The 22,945-nt window shown below is 35.5% G+C and overlaps 2 protein-coding genes across 2 annotated transcripts; both read right to left on the minus strand.

Annotated features, from left to right (window-relative positions):
• Window positions 1-462: 462 nt before the first annotated feature.
• Window positions 463-17,099, minus strand: LOC117344867 (integrator complex subunit 11-like). The gene is made up of 18 exons (XM_033907719.1): window positions 16,989-17,099; window positions 16,360-16,371; window positions 14,846-14,931; window positions 14,347-14,420; window positions 13,741-13,852; window positions 12,883-12,999; window positions 12,305-12,403; window positions 10,816-10,989; window positions 9,911-10,030; window positions 9,211-9,306; window positions 8,729-8,851; window positions 7,927-8,016; window positions 7,072-7,234; window positions 6,483-6,593; window positions 5,003-5,067; window positions 4,331-4,473; window positions 3,930-4,053; window positions 463-1,156 (listed from the first exon to the last, which is right to left on the minus strand). The coding sequence occupies exons 1-18, from the start codon at window positions 17,014-17,016 to the stop codon at window positions 1,100-1,102; spliced, it is 1,794 nt and encodes a 597-aa protein (XP_033763610.1). The 5' UTR covers window positions 17,017-17,099; the 3' UTR covers window positions 463-1,099.
• A 308-nt stretch (window positions 17,100-17,407) lies between these two features.
• On the minus strand, window positions 17,408-21,640 carry LOC117314587. The gene is made up of 3 exons (XM_033868653.1): window positions 21,618-21,640; window positions 19,781-20,070; window positions 17,408-19,559 (listed from the first exon to the last, which is right to left on the minus strand). The coding sequence occupies exons 1-3, from the start codon at window positions 21,638-21,640 to the stop codon at window positions 18,841-18,843; spliced, it is 1,032 nt and encodes a 343-aa protein (XP_033724544.1). The 3' UTR covers window positions 17,408-18,840.
• Window positions 21,641-22,945: the final 1,305 nt, after the last annotated feature.

Below are 22,945 nucleotides of genomic sequence, written 5' to 3' on the forward strand. Positions count from 1 at the left end.
CAGCTGTATGATGGCCATAACATCACTAATGAGACCTAGGAAACAACACAGATGTTAATGTAGATTAATTCATTACATGTAAGGCTTTACTGTATTTTACCTTCTTATATGTTGTGTGTCTTTTATACAATCTTTTAATCTTTCAGTAACAGTTTCATCATCATTTTGTATCTAAAAATAGAGTTCTTGTTATAACAAACAAGAGATCTATGGGCCTTAACAGTCATTTGACTCTGAAGACCTTTCCACTATTGTAGTATACATCCTCATTAGCAAATGTAGTGGTACCTTTGGCCATGGCGACCATCTTGGATTTCTGATCAACAGGTAAGCTAAAATAAACTAGGCTGCCCAGGTAAGCTAAAATAAACTGTAGGCTGCCCAGGCCAGGTGAGCTAAGATAAACTGTATCTTAAAAATGGCTGAAACAGTTGATAGAGTATATAAGAACAAAACACAATATTTTTTTTACATCAGAAATATTGTCATTTTTACTCTAGTGGTATTCATACATCCATGAATTACAAACACCTTTTAGATTGACAAAACATCCATTACCATGGAAGATGTCATACTAAGTATAAAATGAAGCACTTTTCTGAAGAAAATTCAGGACTGAAGATGTTCAAATTGGTCCTTTCATCAATATTAGGTTTGGTTTGTCCAAGAACATGTACATAATTTATCTCCCTTTGTCAGTATTTACAAATATTGTTCTTATTAGACTCGGAACCGGTATCTTCTTTCCTTGATTTTTCCATCTGGAGATCAAGAGAAACAACTCCCCTCCACATCAACAGGTCAATAACTGTCATTTATATTTAAGTGTTATATGTTATGTATGTTGATGGCATGAATGTGAGAAGTTTGTTGTTTTCCCTCAACTTCCAGATTAACTCAATTACATTGTTCTGCTTCACCACACTTCGGTATTAGACAACAGTCAAGTGTCAAAACTGTAATTGTATCACAATCCAGCCTCATCGAAATCCATACTGACATTACACAAGTTTTGATGCAATGCACCGTTTGTACAGTACGAGATGTTTACAGATCCTGTCTGCCTCTGTTCATACATAGCTGTGATCAACAGGTCCCTTCAGGTAACTAGTTCAGATTTCAATAACTGCAAAAGGTAGCTGCCAACATCTTCATCCTGAACAACAAATACAATAATATCAAACCTATCATTGTCACAGCTTGCTTGCAACATCTTCATATATTTTCAATGAAACTAATAAAATCTGATCACTTCATTTCCTAGAAATAAAGACACCAGAATTACCTCGTAATAAAGACACCAGAATTACCTTGTAATAAAGACACCAGAATTACCTCGTAATAAAGACATCAGAATTACCTCGTAATAAAGACACCAGAATTACCTTGTAATAAAGACACCAGAATTACCTCGTAATAAAGACAACAGAATTATCTTGTAATAAAGACATCAGAATTACCTTGTAATAAAGACACCAAAATTACCTCGTAATAAAGACACCAGAATTACCTTGTAATACAGACATCAGAATTACCTCGTAATAAAGACACCAGAATTACCTCGTAATAAAGACACCAGAATTACCTTGTAATATAGACATCAGAATTATCTTGTAATAAAGGCACCAGAATTACCTCGTAATAAAGACACCAGAATTACCTTGTAATAAAGACACCAGAATTACCTCGTAATAAAGACACCACAATTACCTCGTAATAAAGACATCAGAATTACCTCGTAATAAAGGCACCAGAATTACCTCGTAATAAAGACACCAGAATTACCTTGTAATAAAGACACCAGAATTACCTTGTAATAAAGACACCACAATTACCTCGTAATAAAGACATCAGAATTACCTCGTAATAAAGGCACCAGAATTACCTCTAATAAAGACACCAGAATTACCTTGTAATAAAGACACCGGAATTACCTCGTAATAAAGACACCAGAATTACCTCGTAATAAAGACACCAGAATTACCTTGTAATAAAGACACCAAAATTACCTTGTAATAAAGACACCAGAATTACCTCGTAATAAAGACACCAGAATTACCTTGTAATAAAGACACCAGAATTACCTTGTAGTAAAGACACCAGAATTACCTCGTAATAAAGACACCAGAATTACCTTGTAATAAAGACACCAGAATTACCTCGTAATAAAGGCACCAGAATTACCTTGTAATAAAGACACCAAAATTACCTTGTAATAAAGGCACCAGAATTACCTTGTAATAAAGGCACCAGAATTACCTTGTAATAAAGGCACCAGAATTACCTTGTAATAAAGGCACCAGAATTACCTTGTAATAAAGACACCAGAATTACCTTGTAATACAGACACCAGAATTATCTTGTAATATAGACATCAGAATTACCTTGTAATAAAGACACCAGAATTACCTTGTAATAAAGACACCAGAATTACCTTGTAATAAAGACACCAGAATTACCTTGTAATAAAGACACCAGAATTACCTTGTAATACAGACACCAGAATTATCTTGTAATATAGACATCAGAATTACCTTGTAATAAAGACACCAGAATTACCTTGTAATAAAGACACCAGAATTACCTTGTAATAAAGACATCAGAATTACCTTGTAATATAGACATCAGAATTACCTCGTAATAAAGGCACCAGAATTACCTCGTAATAAAGACACCAGAATTACCTTGTAATAAAGACACCAGAATTACTTTGTAATAAAGGCACCAGAATTACCTCGTAATAAAGACACCAGAATTACCTCGTAATAAAGACACCAGAATTACCTCGTAATACAGACACCAGAATTACCTTGTAATAAAGACACCAGAATTACCTTGTAATATAGACATCAGAATTACCTCGTAATAAAGGCACCAGAATTACCTCGTAATAAAGACACCAGAATTACCTTGTAATAAAGACACCAGAATTACCTTGTAATAAAGGCACCAGAATTACCTCGTAATAAAGACACCAGAATTACCTTGTAATAAAGACACCAGAATTACCTCGTAATAAAGACACCAGAATTACCTCGTAATAAAGACACCAGAATTACCTCGTAATAAAGACACCAGAATTACCTCGTAATATAGACATCAGAATTACCTCGTAATAAAGACACCAGAATTACCTTGTAATATAGACATCAGAATTACCTCGTAATAAAGGCACCAGAATTACCTCGTAATAAAGACACCAGAATTACCTTGTAATAAAGACACCAGAATTACCTTGTAATAAAGGCACCAGAATTACCTCGTAATAAAGACACCAGAATTACCTTGTAATAAAGACACCAGAATTACCTTGTAATAAAGACACCAGAATTACCTCGTAATAAAGACACCACAATTACCTTGTAATAAAGGCACCAGAATTACCTCGTAATAAAGACACCACAATTACCTCGTAATAAAGACACCACAATTACCTTGTAATAAAGACACCAGAATTACCTCGTAATAAAGACACCACAATTACCTCGTAATAAAGACACCACAATTACCTCGTAATAAAGACACCACAATTACCTCGTAATAAAGACACCATAATTACCTCGTAATAAAGACACCACAATTACCTCGTAATAAAGACACCAGAATTACCTCGTAATAAAGACACCAAAATTACCTCGTAATAAAGACACCAAAATTACCTCGTAATAAAGACACCAGAATTACCTCGTAGTAAAGACACCAAAATTACCTCGTAATTAAGACACCAGAATTACCTTGTAATACAGACACCAGAATTACCTTGTAATAAAGACACCACAATTACCTCGTAATAAAGACACCACAATTACCTCGTAATAAAGACACCACAATTACCTCGTAATAAAGACACCACAATTACCTCGTAATAAAGACACCACAATTACCTTGTAATATAGACATCAGAGAAAGCATAAGAAATAAAATATTACCTCATAAGACCAAGACACCAGTACGGACTTGGACTCTTCATCTCCGGATACCTGGACTAGGACGGAATCGGAAATAGTGATACTCCCGTCCGATGAGTAGTGTGTGGGGAAGTCCTTCAGCTGGCTGTAAGGGGGACAAAAGGCAAGTTTGAAGATTTGACAGATATTGTTTGTTTGGAAACTAACAGGTTACTTATTTAATTCAAAACTTGAGGTTTTGTCTGCATTTGTCATAGGGAAATGTAATACAACTACATACTACATGTAACTGTCACAGTATCAATATTCTACTATGAAAATTCTGGGTTTTTTTACATATCATTTTATACTTTTTAAATTCTTTGTATTACGCTGCAAAGATATGTAACTATTTAAGAAATGAAATATTTTAGGATCATCACCTTTTTACAAGCTGGTAAATTTTATCGGCCGTTACTGTTGTAGGACCTTCTTCATCAAACGATAGAGTGGAAGTAAACCGGAGCTGGTGTTCTGCTAGGCCGAAATCCTGGAGGGCATCGGCCGGATCTATCAACTGTAACTTCTGTTTCCCAAACACAACAGAATGAAATGATTAATCTCGCTGTTTCCTGCCTTCTTAAGAACTGACTGATCTCAGATAATGTTTTTCTCAATTAAATTAAATAGAACAATATTACAAATACAACCAGTAAGATACTGGCCAAATATCATGACATGGGCCACTTGGTTATCGAGAAAACTTGTTTAATACAAGGGAAACATTTTGCCACAGGCAGAGATGTTCAAAAGGTGATTAACTTAATCACTTGACTAGTGAAAAATTCATTTTCCTTTACTTGAAAACCTGCGTATGCGTGTTCCTTAAACAGACAGGCAGGAAGAGACTAAAGAATGATATAGAGGTTCAGAAAATTTTGTCAAGCTTATATTACCAAAAACTATTTTAACATGACTTTAAAATCGATGTTAAACTGTGCTGGAATAGATGATGGACAAAAGATGCTGCATCACCATATAAGGTAATTTAGTTTTCGTGATGTTAAACTATCTATTGTACGTCTCCAGATTTATGACATATACTGTATACTTACACTGCCCTTCATCACCAAAGCTCCGTGTAAAACTCTCGGTCTCTTGGCATCAGGAGGCAATAATCCTATTAAGAGAAACACAAGGACTATATTTTATCTGTCATTAAAGTTTCCAACTAGGATATATCTAAGATATCAAATTAAGGAATTTATCTCCCTGTTGTGATGTTATTGTATTTGTTGAAACAGCCAACAGTGCCCAGCAGGATATGCAAAAAAAAAATTTCATCTTTTTAATTCATATCTTGAAAGATCAATCAACAAGAGATCACAGCTGATGTTGGTGTCCACCAATGAATAACTTTATTGTGTCTATGTCAGTCTGATCTTTTCCTCTCCTCTCCTCCTATTAAATCATTTGAAAACAAGGGGAACCTATATATGAAATATGCAAATTATGCATGAGGAACTTCATCTATCACTTAAAGGAAAATATATGAAAATGGCTACCAGTCAGCCATTTTTTTCTGATCCTTCAAAAAAATTGGACAGAAATAATTAAGGACTAAAATGCAAAAATCAAGTTTCCTAAATATCTTTCCAGTATTTCTCAAGAAATAGCAAATTTAAACTGATGGTGGGCTTAAAGTAAAACTAAAGTGAAAAGCTAGATGTCTGTAATATGGGATGTCATATACTGTAAAAGTGGATATTTTCGCGCGTTGAAATTTTCGCTTAGTCAGCCTCCAAACTGTTCGCGGTGTGGATATTTTCGTGCTGTCAGTCATGATGAAAAGATATTTTTGCGCTGCGATTTCATTAGCCATGTATATAAATAGAGGTTACACAACGAGTGGTTGTTGGATATGGAATTTATTTCACACTCGTAAGTTATTTTTTAAAAGTTACAAAAGACACGAGCTTTTTTGCAACTTTTAAAAAATAACTTACGAGTGTGAAATAAATTCCATATCCAACAATTTCGAGTCGTGTGACCTGTTTCTACCACAATAATATCGGCTTGAATCGAAGGGAAACGTGGCCAAGTATAATTTCGCGTATGCAAATAAAGTGTACCGGTGACGTCCGGGATCCGGTGATGTGACGTCATTAGATTATTGATGACGTCAATAACAATTGCAGCTTGGGTCAAAGTTCACCGTGTTAGCCAATCGAAATGCGTACAGAGTTTATACCACGTGTGGTATAAACAGATTGTTAATCAACAGCTGTAATGATTAACTGATTGTCTGAGAGTTGAATAACACAGGGTATTGTGGTAGAAAGTAAGTTTACTACCAGGACCTTGCGTCTTGGATAATAGTGTATTTAGTTTATTTGGTGGAAATATTCGCGTGCCAATATTTTCACGTGTTATTATATTCCCGTGTGGATATTTTCGCGGATATTTAATGATCGCGAAATAAGTGAAAATTTCCACGCCGCGAACATTTCCACTTTTACAGTACATTGTATAAGTTATAATAGGTTTTTATTGTAAAACTGCAAACTCACTTAGACTGTATCAATTAATACTTACCAACTTTAGAGGATTCCCTCTTTAACAATGACAATGAAATATCTACAGGAATATTATGCTTCGTCTCCATCACGGCTGTCTCTCCGTTGGCCGGCATAAAACAGTCAATACCTTCAAATCAAACACAAAATATATATCAGGTATCTTTATTATCTATCAATATGAACACAAAATGTTGAGAAAGTTGGTTTCGTCTGGAAATTAGACACTTTGGCCAACACAGAATAGCATGAAATGTGAGAGTCCTTGAGACTACAGGGAAAATTGAAATTCCTGAATACTAAGTGGAATTATAGGTAGTTTTTATAACTTTTAGTAAATTTTAAAATGATATTTGTTTAGCTTTTCTATATGTGAAAATAATCAAAAGAAAATGGTATATAGGAGGGATGTGTTTGAGATCTAAGGGGCCAAAGGCATCCTGACGTTAAAAATGGTATATAGGAGGGATGTGTTTGAGATCTAAGGGGCCAAAGGCATCCTGACGTTAAAAATGGTATATAGGAGGGATGTGTTTGAGATCTAAGGGGCCAAAGTACCAATGACCCCTTCCAGGACTTCTCTAGAAGTTACTAGTAGCCTGACTTACTGAATTCTTGTTTGATTTTTGTCTTGAGGAACTCCATCTTGACAGCCTCTCCGTGAACCAGTAGGACGTTACTTGGTTCACACTGACTGATAAGCTGCATGATTCCCTTGGCATCGGCGTGAGCACTAAAGGACATGTACTCAACAGCGAGCTTCACATCCAACTGGAATACAAAGCGGGAAAACAGCATTATTTAACAATTAAGACTCATTATGGACTTAAAATTATAACATTTTCTTTCATTTTGGACATTTTCTTTCTCGGAGGGGTTGGGGGTTGGGAAGGGGGGGGGGGGGGGGTTATATTTATTCAGTAAAGGAGAATTTCTTTTTAACAACAGTGTGTGTGGTTCAATTTCCTGATTGGTCAGGGAAAGGTATGGTGTCACCTGCCTGACCACATGCGTTTATTTCCGTTACTCCAGTTTTCTCTGCCAGTAAGAACCCGTAGGTACTTGCATTGTTGTTATATACAAAATTTTATCTTCTAGCTACTGTTAAATGTGAAAAGGTATGGTGTTACCTGTCTGACCACATGAGTTTATTCCAGATATTCCAGTTTTCTCTGCCAGTAAGAACCTGTAGGTACTTCCATTATTATCACATACAAAATCATATCTTCTAGCTACTGTTGAATGTGAAAAGATATGATGTCGCCTGCCTGACCATTGTGGATTTCCCCAGGTACTCCAGTTTCCTCCTACAGTAACCCCCCCCCCCCCCCCCCCCCTCCTCCATGTACATATGTATACTTCCATGCAGGCCAACAAGTGTAATTAATGTAAGTTGATATAACATGTTTAGAAATGATTGTAAAATAATTAAAGTTTTACTTTAAATGGCTTGTTTGTCTCACCATTTGTTTGTTTTCCATCTCAAGTTTGCGAATACCATTAAGGATTTTATGGCCGACGGTTCCTGCCACACAGTAGCCTGGCATGATCACCTGTAGAGTGAGACAAAAAATAAATACAGAATATATACAAATAAGTAAATAAATATAAAATATATACAAATAAGTAAATAAATCTGTCACATATGATAAGAAATGTTTCAATGTCCCTGCTTGGACTCTCAAATGAATATAAACATACAAAAGTCCAATCGGTCTTAATGGTCACCAATGTTCGGGAAAATTTCAGTCAATTTGACCCTTTTAGGCCCCACCCATTTGCTTCCTGGGGGTCAGTCAACAATAAAATGAACATGTGCACACCATCAAAATGCCATCCCATACTTACAATTTTAACCATGTTAGAATAAATTCCAATAGAAATTCAGCAAATGATAGTCAAAAAATGTGATTTCCCTATATAAACTATAGTAAAGTTTACCCCCGGGAGGGGGTAAATGTTAGACCTGAGTCATGAAATTTACAATATTGGTAAAGCACTGTAACACCCTTCTATCTATGAAGAGTATATAGTTCTACTTCATTTAGGTCTTGAGAAGATGATTTTTGAAATTTCTGTCAGTCTGACCCTTTTTGGCAGCCCCCAGGTGTCAGTCAGGCCCATTGTGTACATAATACCAAATTGTCATCCCATACAGATAATTCTAACCAAGTTAAAATCAATTCCAATAGAAATTCATCAAATGATAGTCAAAAATGTCAACAGATGTCTTAAGTTGGGACGGGATGTCTGTTATATACAAACCATGTTCTTTTCATTAGGTGCCCAGCGTCTGAATATTTGTAGTGAAAGCCCAGCATGCAACATTCCTGGGGTAGCAAACACAACCATTGGTCCTGGGTTGTCGATGTAGGCACGATCGAATGGCTGAAAGTTTAAACATGTCTGACTAAGTTCTGTTTTATATTAATTGGGTCTATGAGAAGTCACCGACTGTAGAACTGCATGTGAAGAAACAAGTACACTCCATGACTGTGAAGTTCACCAGTGGCAGTCATTGCAAAATGCTTACATTTCAGTTTCTGAAACTTATAGGAATATAAAATGCCAATGGCAAACTAAAATATTTTATATACAAACAATATATATACAATGTATGTGGGGTTGAAACAAGTTACAAAGGTAACCAGGACATATTTAGCTTTGATCCCTAACAGTAAAATTGACCTTCATTTTCAATGAGCTTGATTTTTTATGACCTTGACACAGGTACATGATAAACTCACCTTTATGTGTTTGAATTCAAACATATTTCTCTGTACAAAAGTCTTTTTAATCTTCTGACTTGTCCATGTAATAAACAGTTTGTAGTAGTGGTTTGCCTGAGGATAGTAAACGAACATATATATAACCAACCATATTCATTTTACTGCCTTGAGACAGAATTTTTTTAAACAATATTCAAAGAGTAGAAGTTCCAGTTTTTCTGGCCAAAAATATACCTGCTTCATTCCAGTAAAACATCTACCCAAAATATATACGTTGATAATCAATTAATAGTAAATACTGTTTTAAAAACTTTGAAACAAGAGACTATAATCTTGAAATATGAGAGTTAATTTATTTTAATAAAATATCTATCCAATTTGAGGCTCAAGGTTTGTCAAACAAGAACCACAGTAAAAGTGCCCTGATAGGAATTTAACTCAAGTCTCTGGCTTAATAATCCTGACACTCTACCTCCTGAGCAAAGACACATTCTCCATCAGCTGAGGGACAGATATCGGATTTATAACTATGTACAAGCCTCACAAACCTTGCTCCTTTTACAGATATTTTTTTTTCTACAAAACTGACAACATGGTGGGCAAGTGATCATTTCATTTCTGTAAAGTTTAAATAGAAAGCCTATCTTCAAATGATATGGACAAAGTGCATTTGAAAGTTTAAATTTGATGACGATGAATCCCAATCTTGACAACTCACCTTTTCTGTAAGGCCCAAGGAAAAATAGACTGGAACTTTGAGATTCATCCGGTCCCAGTAAGTTTCTAATAAAATACACAACTCCTGGGCACGTCCTAAAGCAAACACGGGAATCAGCACCTGATAACAACAACAGAATGGGTGGTCGTGAAGGACAAGGCAAGGTCATGTGACTGAAATCTGAGACACATTAAACAAACCCAAAGGAGATTTTTATCAATGTAACCACTATTGAATACCTGTATTTAGAAATAAATATATAAGGTATATATATGTTAGTCAAACTGAGCTGTCTAACAGAGACATTTTCATAGTTATCATCATTGGAAAAAAAATCTAACTAAAATTACATTAACATGTACATTATCCTCTCCCTAAATTCTGTATGAACAATTAGATTACATTTATAGATATCTGTATTTCGGAATACTGATATAATTCCTATACCCAAGATATACAAGACTACCTACTAATTACATGAACATACTATAACTACTTACTAATTTGATACTAATGAGTCTGAAAGTCGTTTTTATATATGTCACTGATGACATATGCATTTTAATGCAGGTGATATCAGATGTATATATAGAGGCAAAACTTTAACTGTGATCATCTTACTTAAACAGACGCAGACACCAAAAACATTTCTTAATAGTAAACTACTCCTTATTCATGTAATCAATGAAGTTTATCTGACGCGTATTTTATATAGTAAATACTGTTTGTACATGATCTGTACAGGTCAATCAAGATACTTTCAAGTTATACAGAATTCTGATACATTTACCAACAAAACTTCAGGTATTAACTGCAGGCGAAACAAATAAGCACAAAACAGTAAACCTTATCATGATGGCCTTTGTCTCTTATCACAAATACACATTTACAGTATGTTGTCTCACCTTCCCACCTTTCTCCACACAATTATGGACCTTCTTCAGGAAGTCTCGCTCACGACATCTCTTAGAATCTCGGATCGTTGTGGCATATGTTGATTCTGTTATCAATAAATCAGGACGACATTTATCAATCCATGCTGCCCCAAGATGTCGGTCTGGAGTCATGTTGTAGTCACCCTTTACAAAAATCAAATGCAAAAAGAAAAATAAATTCATAAATTTCACAAAAAAAAAAAAAATCAGATATAACAGGAAATGTGTTTGAAATTTATCTGATATTCAACTCAGGCACATTAAAATGTATTTAGCAAATTGATAAAATAAATAAACTTTCAATGAACCATGGGTTAAATACTACACCCATCATATATCAAAAGGCAATATGAACGGGCTTTCATAATGTGAGCCCCTGACAATTCCATTTCTCTAGAGCTATGTATCGCAAGGTGGCTAGCGATACGAATCCTATTGCGATACAGGGGTTATAATACAATATGTATCACGATATGTGAGAAGCTGATGACTTATCAGAAATCTGGTATTTCATCGTACAGTAGTCTTGTTTATGTTTGTGGTATTTCCTAAATATTTGAGTCTTTGTCTACATTTGTTACAAAAAACAAATATTTTGTCCGTTTCCCACAAAGTGTTCTTGAATTTATTTAAATTGAATTTGAAAGAACCCCAACAGGCATGCTTTATAAGCCACTGGAGCGTCCTTGTCCACCTTGCTGTTTACTGCAAAACGTAAGTTAACTATGGTCAAGAGAGATAACTACAAATTTTCAAGCATCGCGATACAAATCAAGGATAGACAGTGTATTGGTGAATTGTTACACCACTACATTTCTCACACACAATGTTCTTCACATGGTAACTCATTGGTTGCTAGAGATGAGATAAATCTCACAATGGGAAGGGAATGACAGCTGGCATGCAATATGACACCACCCACAATAGCTTAACATCATCATTTTATATGTAGCATAACCAAGTCACAAATTGATAATGCCATCAATTTTGACACACATTCCATTGGCCATTGAAAAAGTTTCACAACACCAACAGCCAAACTCTTACACCTGGGTTGATATATCTCTGTCGATTGAACAGACCCATGTAAGGTTCTATCAATCTGATATAACACCTACACCAGTTTTATCTTCTTCAAAGTCAAAGGTTTACAATCAATATCTACCAGATGGTAAAACTACCTATATTAATCAGATGTGTCAAAAAAGCAAGTTGTTCCTTAGGGCTATTCCAGTAAAACATCTACCCCACCACAGGACTCCAGGTTTTGTTAAGGGGTACCATCCAAAGAATTTATTGAATAAATTACACAGACGTTAAAGGAAAGAAATCCTGCAACCATGGATAGAAGTGATTTATTTTGGAGTCGTGGAGTCATGTAAATATTTTAATGGAATAGTCCTTATAAACAAACCCCTACACGAATTCCTACACGAATTCCTACACGCCGTAAACTTACAGTGTACACAACGGACTGCTGGCCTACTTTGATGTGGAACATGGCAGCTCCTAGAACGTGACCAGCATAGTACGCCTTGATCTCCATTTCATCATCTACCTGTTCAGAAAATCAGAACAATTTGTTGTGATAAGAAACGATACATGTTAATGGCACTTCATTACAACCATAATTAGATATATGTATGATACCTTACAGATTCAGGCTACCAACCTCTATATCCATATCTATATTATCAAATTGTTATTGAAAATAGTTAATCTATATAAAATAAGAATATTAATATAATCATTAACTGCAGTAATATTGCTTTTCCTCTTCTTCAACATTTTTCCAACAATGCTTCAATTTTTACAAATCGGGTATGCAGTAATGACATGTTACTATTTCAAATTGACAACAATCAAATCTCGTTTCTTTCTAGATAGACAATAACCTTCAAAAATTATTTGTGACTTGTCACCTCTTCAAACTGTGTAGCTGATTAGTTCTATAAAATGCAGTGGTCCAGTTTCTTGTAAAATATGTCAAATGAACCAGTTAAAGGGGGATAACTCTGGTCATAAGTCAGCACCTACCTGCATTGTTTGATGTAAGTTGACAGCAATCACCTTCTTCATGCAAGTTTTAATCATTTCTGAAGTAAAGAAATTCGTTTCTCCTTTCCTTTCAACTGTAATTTTTCTGTAGTCCTCCTAAAACCAATCAAGAAATATCAGCAATTACCATTATTTGATTCTAGCTTAGATTTTCGGAAAATATAGCTCCCTATATGGACCTGTATATAAATGTTCCTCTCACTTTACTTACCTGGTACTGCAACCAGTTATGGGTGATTTTGTTTGAGTACCTGTATCTTGAGGTTTTTAAGATGAGGTATTGTGAAGTACTTATTCCGGACTATCAAAATCTTTAGCATATCATCATATTTTGACAGACTAATACAATGATGAACTTGCTTTTGAAATAGTAAATATAAAGACTGTAATTAGCACAATCATATTTTGTAGTTTCCACCACAAAAAGTATAAAAATGAGATTAATATTAAAGTATGCATGCTACAGTAGTTTGAATACATAAAGATGTGATTTAGCTGACAATGGACATCTGGCAAGCTAAAATGAGTTATTACTTATATCTGAATTAATCTGAATGAATTTAAAGTGTTACAATACATTGGAGCATGAACTAAAATGTTTACACATGATTGAACTTACCAATAGGATGGTTACACATGATTGAACTTACCAATAGGATGGTTACACATGATTGAACTTACCAATAGGATGGTTACACATAATTGAACTTATTCAATAGGATGGTTACACATGATTGAACTTACCAATAGGATGTTTACACATGATTTAACTTACCAATAGGATGGTTACACATGATTGAACTTACCAATAGGATGGTTACACATGATTGAACTTACCAATAGGATGGGACAAATAGCCTTCGTTGGATGTGTCATGTATATCGGGCCATCAAACCCTACCATCTCTGACATGTAGGGCAAGGCACCACAGTGATCAAGGTGAAAATGACTGGAAAATTCACATCAAAGAATGGACATGTTTAGAATACTGTATACAGGTTATATTCTCTAGTTCTCAGGATTACTATAGCCATGGCATCAAAAAAACCAACACAACTGTCAAACCTAAGAACCTAGCTAAGTAAATCGACCATAACAAAATTTCAAATAACAAAATGTTGTTTTCAATATCAATGTCAGAATGCAAATACATTGTATATGTAAAACTCTTACAAAAAACCTGCAAATACTAGTTTGTATTGAATGCAATATCTGAAACTCTTCTGACAGAGAACAACAACAGATATTAGCTTGTAAACCTGAAAAACCAATTGGATAAATCTAAACAAACATTCAAAATAGATGAAAAATTGGTATTCAATCACAAAATGTATACTACAAAATTGTTGCTTTTAGAAACGTAAAATTAGCCCCGGTTACTGGGTATGAAATTATTTCCTGAAATTACAATACATAGAATGGATTACAACATAATGTTCCTACCTTATTATCACACAGTCCAAGTGTTGGGTCAGTCGGCCTTCCTTGGTGATATAAGTAAAATCAGGAAATCGGCGCTACATACAAAATAAAATATTTCATATAAGAAGCATATCTACAGGTATCATTCTAAATTTCAGAGAGAGAGAGAAAAATTACAAGAAAGGGTATATAATTAATGTTAATATTTTTTTGTAAATCAAAGCACTTTTTAAAGATATTTGTTATTTTTCTGTTGACTTGAACACAAACAGCTTTTGAAAACTGAGTTTTCAAGATTTCAAAAATGTCTGTTTTAATTGTCAATCAAAGAATGCAATGGTAACAGATGACAATTCACCATCGACAATGGGACGAAAATGTAAAGTCAGATGTGAAATTACTTGTTTTAGTACTCTGATACTAGAGAACTTTTGTAGATGACACTATTTTTTTTTTATCTTTTTTTCATGATATTTGTTTAGATCAAAAGACTGATGATTGTCTTGCATATCAAACCTACCTCATCATTGTATCCCATATGCATTCCACAATCCAACATGACATTTTTACCTCCGATGGAGAGCAAAATACAGCTCCGGCCAACATCTGAAACATTTTAATGCATCATGCAATGTCACAGATTCACTGCATTGGGACTTCATGCCGTATTTGTGACATCACAATAGATTATTACATGTGTCTTTCTACAGATGATATCATGGCCATATGATATGGTATGTGTAGGACAGGCCAGTTATGTGCACTAGTTATAGTCAGATATTCTTGTTACAGAGAAATCATACCTTGCCAGGATAAGAAGCTACTAGCCCGAGTTTTCTCTGGTCCTGTTACCATGTCTGGTGAAGGGCCAGAGCGCACTACTATATGAAAACATGGAATTATCCGACACCGTTTGGTGTCGCTAAGAATTTGGTGGATATACAATAAAATCGGATGTGACATAACACCTACCTTACATATATGGATAAATGAGATATTTATTTACCCTGTAACACCCATTTAGTCCAATCTAGGTGGTTTATTCTGCCCGTATAGACCCTCGCTTTACGCTAGTCAAAATTTCGTACTGCTGACCCGCCATTTTGTAAGTGACAGTACGACTAACCACCCGAATCGGACCGAAAAGACCACGTATCATTTATTGTGTTTTTCGTCTTACATTGTTTAAAATAAGAAAACTAAGCTTATTACTTCCCAAAACCTGTTATATCCAATTTAAAAATTCATTATTTATGAATTATAAGCGGTAAAATATATAAAAATAAATGTTGTATTTTTTTCTTTTCGCTCCATCGCGCACTGATTAGGGTAATTAGGCCGACCGCGACCTACATGGTTAGCAATATGGCGCCGAGTCAAGTAGGAAATTTTGGCTAGTGTACAACGAGGGTCTATACAGACGAAATAAAACACCTAAGTGGGACTAAAGGGGTGTTTTGGGGTAAATAGATATCTCATTTATCCATATATGTAAGGTAGGTGTTATGTCACACCCGATTTTATTGTATTTCACCAAATTCTTAGCGACACCAAACGGTGTCGGATAATTCCATGTTTTCATATAGTAGTGCGCTCTGGCCCTACACCAGACATGGTAACAGGGCCAGAGAAAACTCGGGTTAAGAAGCTACATGTATATAAAAAATTCTAGGTACATGTTTTTACAAAGGCGATACTGTCATCTTTTTCAGCCTTAATTGTATACACTAATGTACATTATAGTTATGATGAGCATTTGTGTGAAAAGAGGGAAAATATTATCTCTGTCAATCTACAGTGTCTCAACAGGAATCAAACCTGGGTCTCCGGCATGATAATCCACAGCTCTAGTGATGGAGCCAAAGAGCCATGCTCCATTAGCTGAGCGAGAGACTGTATTTAATACTATGTACAAGCCACATCAACTTGTTACTTTTATAGGTGAACCATCATGACAAGGTTTATAAATAGACAATTGTGTGCGAACCCATGCCCTACCATCCTTAAATTTGGTCACATCTACGATCTACATACCTTGGCCAGCACCTGCGAAAAAAAATGATTCAAATCAAAATCTATTACATCATACATGTATATAATACAATCAAGGCAAATATATGCTAAGTATGTTTCTATTAGCCTAATTAAAACACAGCAACACACGTTATTTGTTATTTAATGCACATATTTTTACTGCAATCTGTAATCAGATTGATTTTTACTGTAGAGACATTAACTATATATTGTGGTACATTGGACTGGTATAAGAGTTTAAGCTAATGACAAAGGTACAGGCCAGCCTGCATCACATTAACTTCTGTCCATTTTCGTTTCATCGACTAATTGCTAACATAAACATCCCAACAGAGACGTGATATACCTGTATACGTTTCTGATCCTACCAACACAATAAGTCCACTGTTTCCTATAACATGTGTGGTGATTCTAGATCTAGTAAATGAATATGTATAACGATACTAAACTTATGTGTATTAACTACTGGTCATGAATCAAGGATACATGATTGTATGTGTACGACAATGTTCTCTAGATGACAAAGATCATGATAAAAAAGTCTGAAGGTTTAATGTATCGGCCTCATCATTTGTCATCTATTCTATTGAAATACTTAACAAACTGTGAATAGTTTGCCTATTTCTTACCTAACGGCGTTACTCGTATTTCTGTCATTTCAACGTTAAGTTCTTGATCAAGAATCACAGAGTTAATTCATGGAGGCCGCCATATTGGTTTGTATAAATTTTGACTCATATGACGGAATACTTTAAATCCGGAAATATTTTCTGGGTCTCAGGAACGAGTCACGGCCCGTACGCGGGATTCTATATATATTATATGATTTTTATGTCTCTATAAATGATGCAGGGTTACTTATTTATTTTCACTGATTTTATTTTTCATTTTCAACATTATAAATAAATAAATAAGTTAAATAATTAACACATGCACACAGTTTCACTTGTATATATCCAGGATCATGTCGGAAATATCCTTGTATTGGATTAGTTGCACAATTGAATATGCGAGCCAGTCTTCTACTGTTTCGATAGTTGACGTATTGTCATCACGAACATAACAGCAACACGCAAACTTTGATACAATATTATATTTATTGGCAAATTCTGTATTCTATGAAAATGAAAATACAGTGGACGAGGTAAACGTATATGTTAAAGCCCCATACTCCCAAATAAATATATAAATTATTACATTTTGATCTCTTCACAGTTTTCAGACTTTTTATATATCTTACAAATTAACACAGAATGACGGACGGTGCAACATGTCAAATAAACTATACCATTCCCAAGAAAAAAACAAAGGACGCAAGTGTGTCGTGTTTACAATGCAGGCTGGCCATTACGGGAGGATGACGCATGGATGTCGGACTTTCACCGAGCTTTTCTTACTACTCGTGCATCGTATGTGCATGTGTGCGTTTCCAAGACTGTTGCACGTCCTCCTTTCTCTCAGGAGTACAACGCTACGCTGGAAACGCGCATTCCACTTGCAACGTGCGATGTCCAAATATGTATGACTGTATTTAATATGCATGTATTGCAATATGTATACCTACAGGCCGTAAGGCCTTCTGAATAGATAAGCTTGAAACTTGGGAATCGTACATTGTACGTGCTCAACTCTTACTATTGTCTTGGGACAAGCGAACGTTGACCGTGCGAATAGCACAACTAACGTACACACATTGTTACCCAAGCAGTTGCATTTGAACTTTACATTGGTCGTCCAGGCTTCACCCTGAAGACGTTCGTAATCATTTCTTCTCTCTTCAAATCATCTTCTTTCAGGGTGCACAGGTCACTTGTGCATTTGAGATTTAGCCAGAAAAACACAGTGATTATTGTACATATCCAACAGATTCCGCGCGGAAAATTACAAGATGTCCTTTCGTGTCACACAAGGTTTTCTCAAACATGTGGCCGGAGACCACTCTAGAAGGATGCATGGCCAATTGTGACAATATACAATGATGTCTACAACACATTTCCATCTCTCTTTCGTGAAATATTATTGTTTGAAGCAAAAGTCTCATTAATATATACAATAACATTTATATCCAATGGAAACTGAAAAAATCTTGATTTCGTTTCATTTTCGAAATTACCTAAAGAGTTATCGCCTTAAAACTGTAGTATACATTTACCGGGATTATTCTGCCTTAGCTTCATTTGGATCAGAAACAAACGGCGGATTTCAATGCGGTGAATAGAAAGCAACGTTCTGATTGGATAAAGCAAACGGTTTTTGCATTACTCCTTGTGATGATATAATTTTTTTGGTGAAAATACAAAATGTTTAATCGAAACACCGTGCCTTGTGCATTAAACAATCTGATAAACGCATACAAGAATGACGAAGGAAGGCAACTACATTTATCTAGACAACAATGAAATATTGTTTTTGTTTCTAAATTACAATTAAAACGTCTCGTCATCATTTTACAGCATCAGATGCCATGTTTTCTGTCATGCCCTATGTCCTGTTGCTATAACGGTGATAGAACACAGACGATTTGTCCCAAGTAGGACTCCAACCAGGATCATTCGGAGAACCGTCATTGAAATCGTATCGTTCTAGACCAACCAATAGCTTTGCTTCGCTTGTTTTCGCTATATCTGGCATAGTCTCTACGGCATATATATGCCAACGATCCTTTGTAAATGGACTTTCTGTTGTTGAGCTGAAAACGGTATTTTTCTGGGCAGGCCAATGAGCAGTACCACGAAAATTATCATATGCAAATTTCTTTGCCTCATAATCTTCATCTGTAGCCCAAATGGCTGGCGCCATGCACACAAAAACAACAAAGCGCCATCTATAGGAATGCATCCGACCTCGTTTTGGCAAAACCGTATCATGGACTGTGCGTGAATCCCATATTACCATTCCACCCTTGGGGACGGCGATTATTCTTTCTGTGCATCCTTGCTCTTTGTACCAGGCGATCCATTCTGGCTTGAAAGGGAAAAACTCTACTTCGTGTTCCTCGTTATTACTTCCCGTGGCATCAGGGAAAGCCTCTAGCAATCTGTCATGGTAGAGATGAGATTTTTCAATGACTCTTAGGCAGTGATCTTCCTCGGTAGTTTCTTCTAAGTACACTGCCGCCTGATATACATGGAGACTTCTTCTAGTTCGGCCATGGTCAAGATGTAACCAGTTTGTTCCATCGTCTCTGAATTTCCCTCTGCCTGTTTTAAGTGAAAACATGTATATATTACATTTATGAAATTCGAATGTTTTAATATCGATAAAAAGTACATGCATGCATTGCAAAAGCCATATAAATTGTTTGGAAAGGAAACGAAATGGCCAAGGACATCAGAAAGGTATTTATTGCGAAATCATTGTACAACGAGTCTAAAAATTTCTAAAAAATACTTTTACACTTTTCCAATTTTGCTTATATTACCGAATTCCGGTGGTATCCCAATGGCTATGCCGTCCATACTACACAGAAGCTTCTCTGTATTCCACATTGAAGCAAAGACAGGTTTGGTTTGAAGCCGCACTCTCCATGTGGCATCAAAATGGCTAACTCTATAAAAGTGCATCACCGAGTCCCAGCTGAAGGGTGGATCATCTTCAAACTTGGCCACCCAGTTCTTGTACTGCCGGGTGTAATTGTCACAATCCTCCGCTGACACAACACCGGGAACCACAGAGTACCCTTTAGTCTCGAGGTCATATAACAAAGCATCCCTTTAAAAAAAAGAAAAGAAATTCTCTTCATTTGACGAACGATAAAGTGTCTTTTTAGGTCCGTCATCCTTAAAAAAGGACAATATCTTCATTTTGACGAATGGTAAGGTATCTTTTCAGCTTAGTCATCTTTTAAAAGATGGAAAATATCTTTATTTTGACACATGATAATGTGTCTTTTTAGGTCCGTCATCCTTTTAAAATAGAGAAATATTTTTCATTTTGACGAATGGTGAGGTATCTTTTCAGCTGAGTCATCCTTTTAAAAGATGAAAAATATCTTTATTTTGATGAATGATAATGTGTCAATTTAGGTCCATCACCCTTTAAAAAAAAGAAGAAAATATCTTCATTTTGGTGAATGATTAGGTGTCCTTTTTTAGATCATTTGCTATCCTTTTAAAAAGAGGGAATTGTCTTCATTTTGACGCATCGTAAAGTGTCTTTTCAGGTCATTCACCCCTTTAAAAGATTGGAAATATCGTCATTTTGACGAATGACAAGGTGTCTATTTAGATCAGGCAACTTTTACTTACGAACCTGCCGTTAATGAATGTAAACGTTTTCAATCATCACATACCCTATTGAAATATATTATCATCCTACTTTTGTCAAAGATAACACGTCACATTATGTTCAACAACCGAAGTTCAGAGTTTCACTGATAGGTAAAAAGCACAGCATACATGTGAAAAAGAACACGAATAGACACCATCAATTGAGGCGATAGCAAAATATGTTTGTATTAATAAACCCGGGCGTGATTACATTTGATTTAATGAATTACAAAAGATATGATCGACGAATTTGCCGAATTAACCGTCTAATGAAACTTCGTCCAATGGTAAACATTCTGTTCAGTGAGCAAGTATCCTTTACCTGTAGGCTATCTTTCACATACCGAAAATATCCTACCTGTCAAAAGAAGTCTGTCAATGGTTACGTCGGAGAACTCCCTTGTAGGCTACCTGAGACAGAATGAGCAAGTCCTACCTGTCAAAAGAAGCCTTCAATAGTTTTCGTCAGAAAAATAACTTGTAGACTACCTAGCCTGTGACACAACGAACAAGTCCTACCTGTCAAAAGAAGCCTGTCACTGGTACCGTCGGAGGACTCACATGTAGGCTATCTGAGAGAACGAACAAGTCCTACCTGTCAAACGAAGCCTGTCACTGGTACCGTCGGAGAACTCACATGTAGGCTATCTGAGAGAACGAACAAGTCCTACCTGTCAAACGAAGCCTCTCATTGGTTACCTCAGAGAACTATGGTGATGTGATGATAATCCCATTGAATCGGCACAAACTTTTTCAGATGACTTGACTAATATTAAGCATTGGGCCACTAAATGGGACATCAAATTTAATCCTTCCAAAACTGAATCTATTATCTTTTCAAGAAAAACTTACAAGAATCATCAAATCATTACTTTTTATGATGAACCTATTGCAGAGAGCAAAGTAAATATACATCTGGGTCTTACCAGCCTTGTCCTTTGTTAAGCCATAGTTAAACAGGCTACCTGTAATATAATGGATAAATAGTACCTGTCTATTGCAGCCTGGTCCATGTTTACGTCAGAGAATGCACAGTCCTACCTGTATAGGATATAATGATCTGTGTTACATCAGAGAACTTATCTGTAGGCTACCCGTGACAGAATTGTCAAATTGTTCCTGCGTAAGACTGTCTGGTTTATGTTTACGTCAGATAACCTACCTGTAGAATACCTGTGATAGAATGGACAGTCCTACCTGTTTAGGTTAGAAGGATCCATGGCAGTGTCAGAATATCCAGCTTAGCTTTTAACGAATGACAACCCAGTATGTTTGGGCACGGTATACTTATTATCTACAGGTATATAGGTACATGTACTGTCTATACAGATAAGATATATCGATGGGTACACCAGAAGTGCGTTTCGCTTTCGGTTTATTATTTGATTTGATTACCTTGATTAGAAAGGGGATTGTTATCAAGGCAATTTCTCTTTCCTGGATGTTATATTATTTTATATAATGTGTGAGGTTATTGTACTTTTATATCGTAACATTTGTAGTCCATCATTACTTTATATAATGTGTAAGTTGATTGTACTTTTATTTTATATTGTAACATTTGTAGTCTATTATTATTTTATATAATGTGTAAGGTGATTTCACTTTTATTTTACATTGTATATTGTAAAATGTGTAGTCCATCATCATTTTTCTGACTTTCCTTCTGGATTTACACACCTTTGACCCTAGTATCACTGCCGAGTCCAAGAAGGACGAGACAACTGTACGATTCATTAATCGGCAACCTTTGAACAAATTCCTTTACATTAAATGATACTTGTTTTATTTGAATTGGTTGGTTGCCTTAACTGATTTTAGCATGCAGCAGTTTGCCCACTTTGCTCGCCTTTTTTTGTTGATATAGAAAGGAAAATAACTAGTTAAAATCTTTACAATTGGTCTGCAATACTTTTAAATCACTTAACGTATTTATGTGGACGTAATATCATTTTGATGAACGTGGTGATCTTAATTTCGCAATTGTTGATTTTTTTCATTTCCGGATATAACATATCTGCTTTCCCCACCTGCGGTGTAAACATGTCCAGTAGATATTAAAGGGCTTGTATCCATACCATGATATGCAAGACAGTTATCGACTACTGACGGAGAAGTAACAATACAAATTTAAGTTTTCTAGAGACATAGGTTGATTGAAACCATGGTCGATAAGATATCATTTGAAAATATTTATTGGTATGCCTGGTGGTTCCGTTGTCACTACTCTAGTTCTTATTGTACGGCGACTGTCGTTGAGGAAGCAAAAGACAGTCTCTGGGAGTTCCTGGTCTTATTTCTAGATTTTAAAGAGCTCC

Source organism: Pecten maximus, chromosome 16 (genome assembly GCF_902652985.1).
Source record: "Pecten maximus chromosome 16, xPecMax1.1, whole genome shotgun sequence".
Classification (NCBI taxonomy): domain Eukaryota; kingdom Metazoa; phylum Mollusca; class Bivalvia; order Pectinida; family Pectinidae; genus Pecten; species Pecten maximus.

Bases quoted from the DNA above. Each gene is read 5' to 3' on its own strand.
- LOC117344867 (XM_033907719.1), bottom strand. From the start codon at position 17,016: ATGACAGAAATACGAGTAACGCCGTTAG. The intron at 14,421-14,845 runs GTAGGTTTGATA...TTTTGTATGTAG, and splicing joins ATATGGGATACAATGATGAG to CGCCGATTTCCTGATTTTAC. The intron at 4,474-5,002 runs GTAAGTATACAG...TTTGGGAAACAG, and splicing joins CTTTGGTGATGAAGGGCAGT to AAGTTACAGTTGATAGATCC.
- LOC117314587 (XM_033868653.1), bottom strand. From the start codon at position 21,640: ATGGACCAGGCTGCAATAGACAG. The intron at 20,071-21,617 runs GTACTATTTATC...TTTTTTTTAAAG, and splicing joins GACCAGGCTGCAATAGACAG to GGATGCTTTGTTATATGACC. The intron at 19,560-19,780 runs GTAATATAAGCA...CACTTAAAACAG, and splicing joins TGGGATACCACCGGAATTCG to GCAGAGGGAAATTCAGAGAC.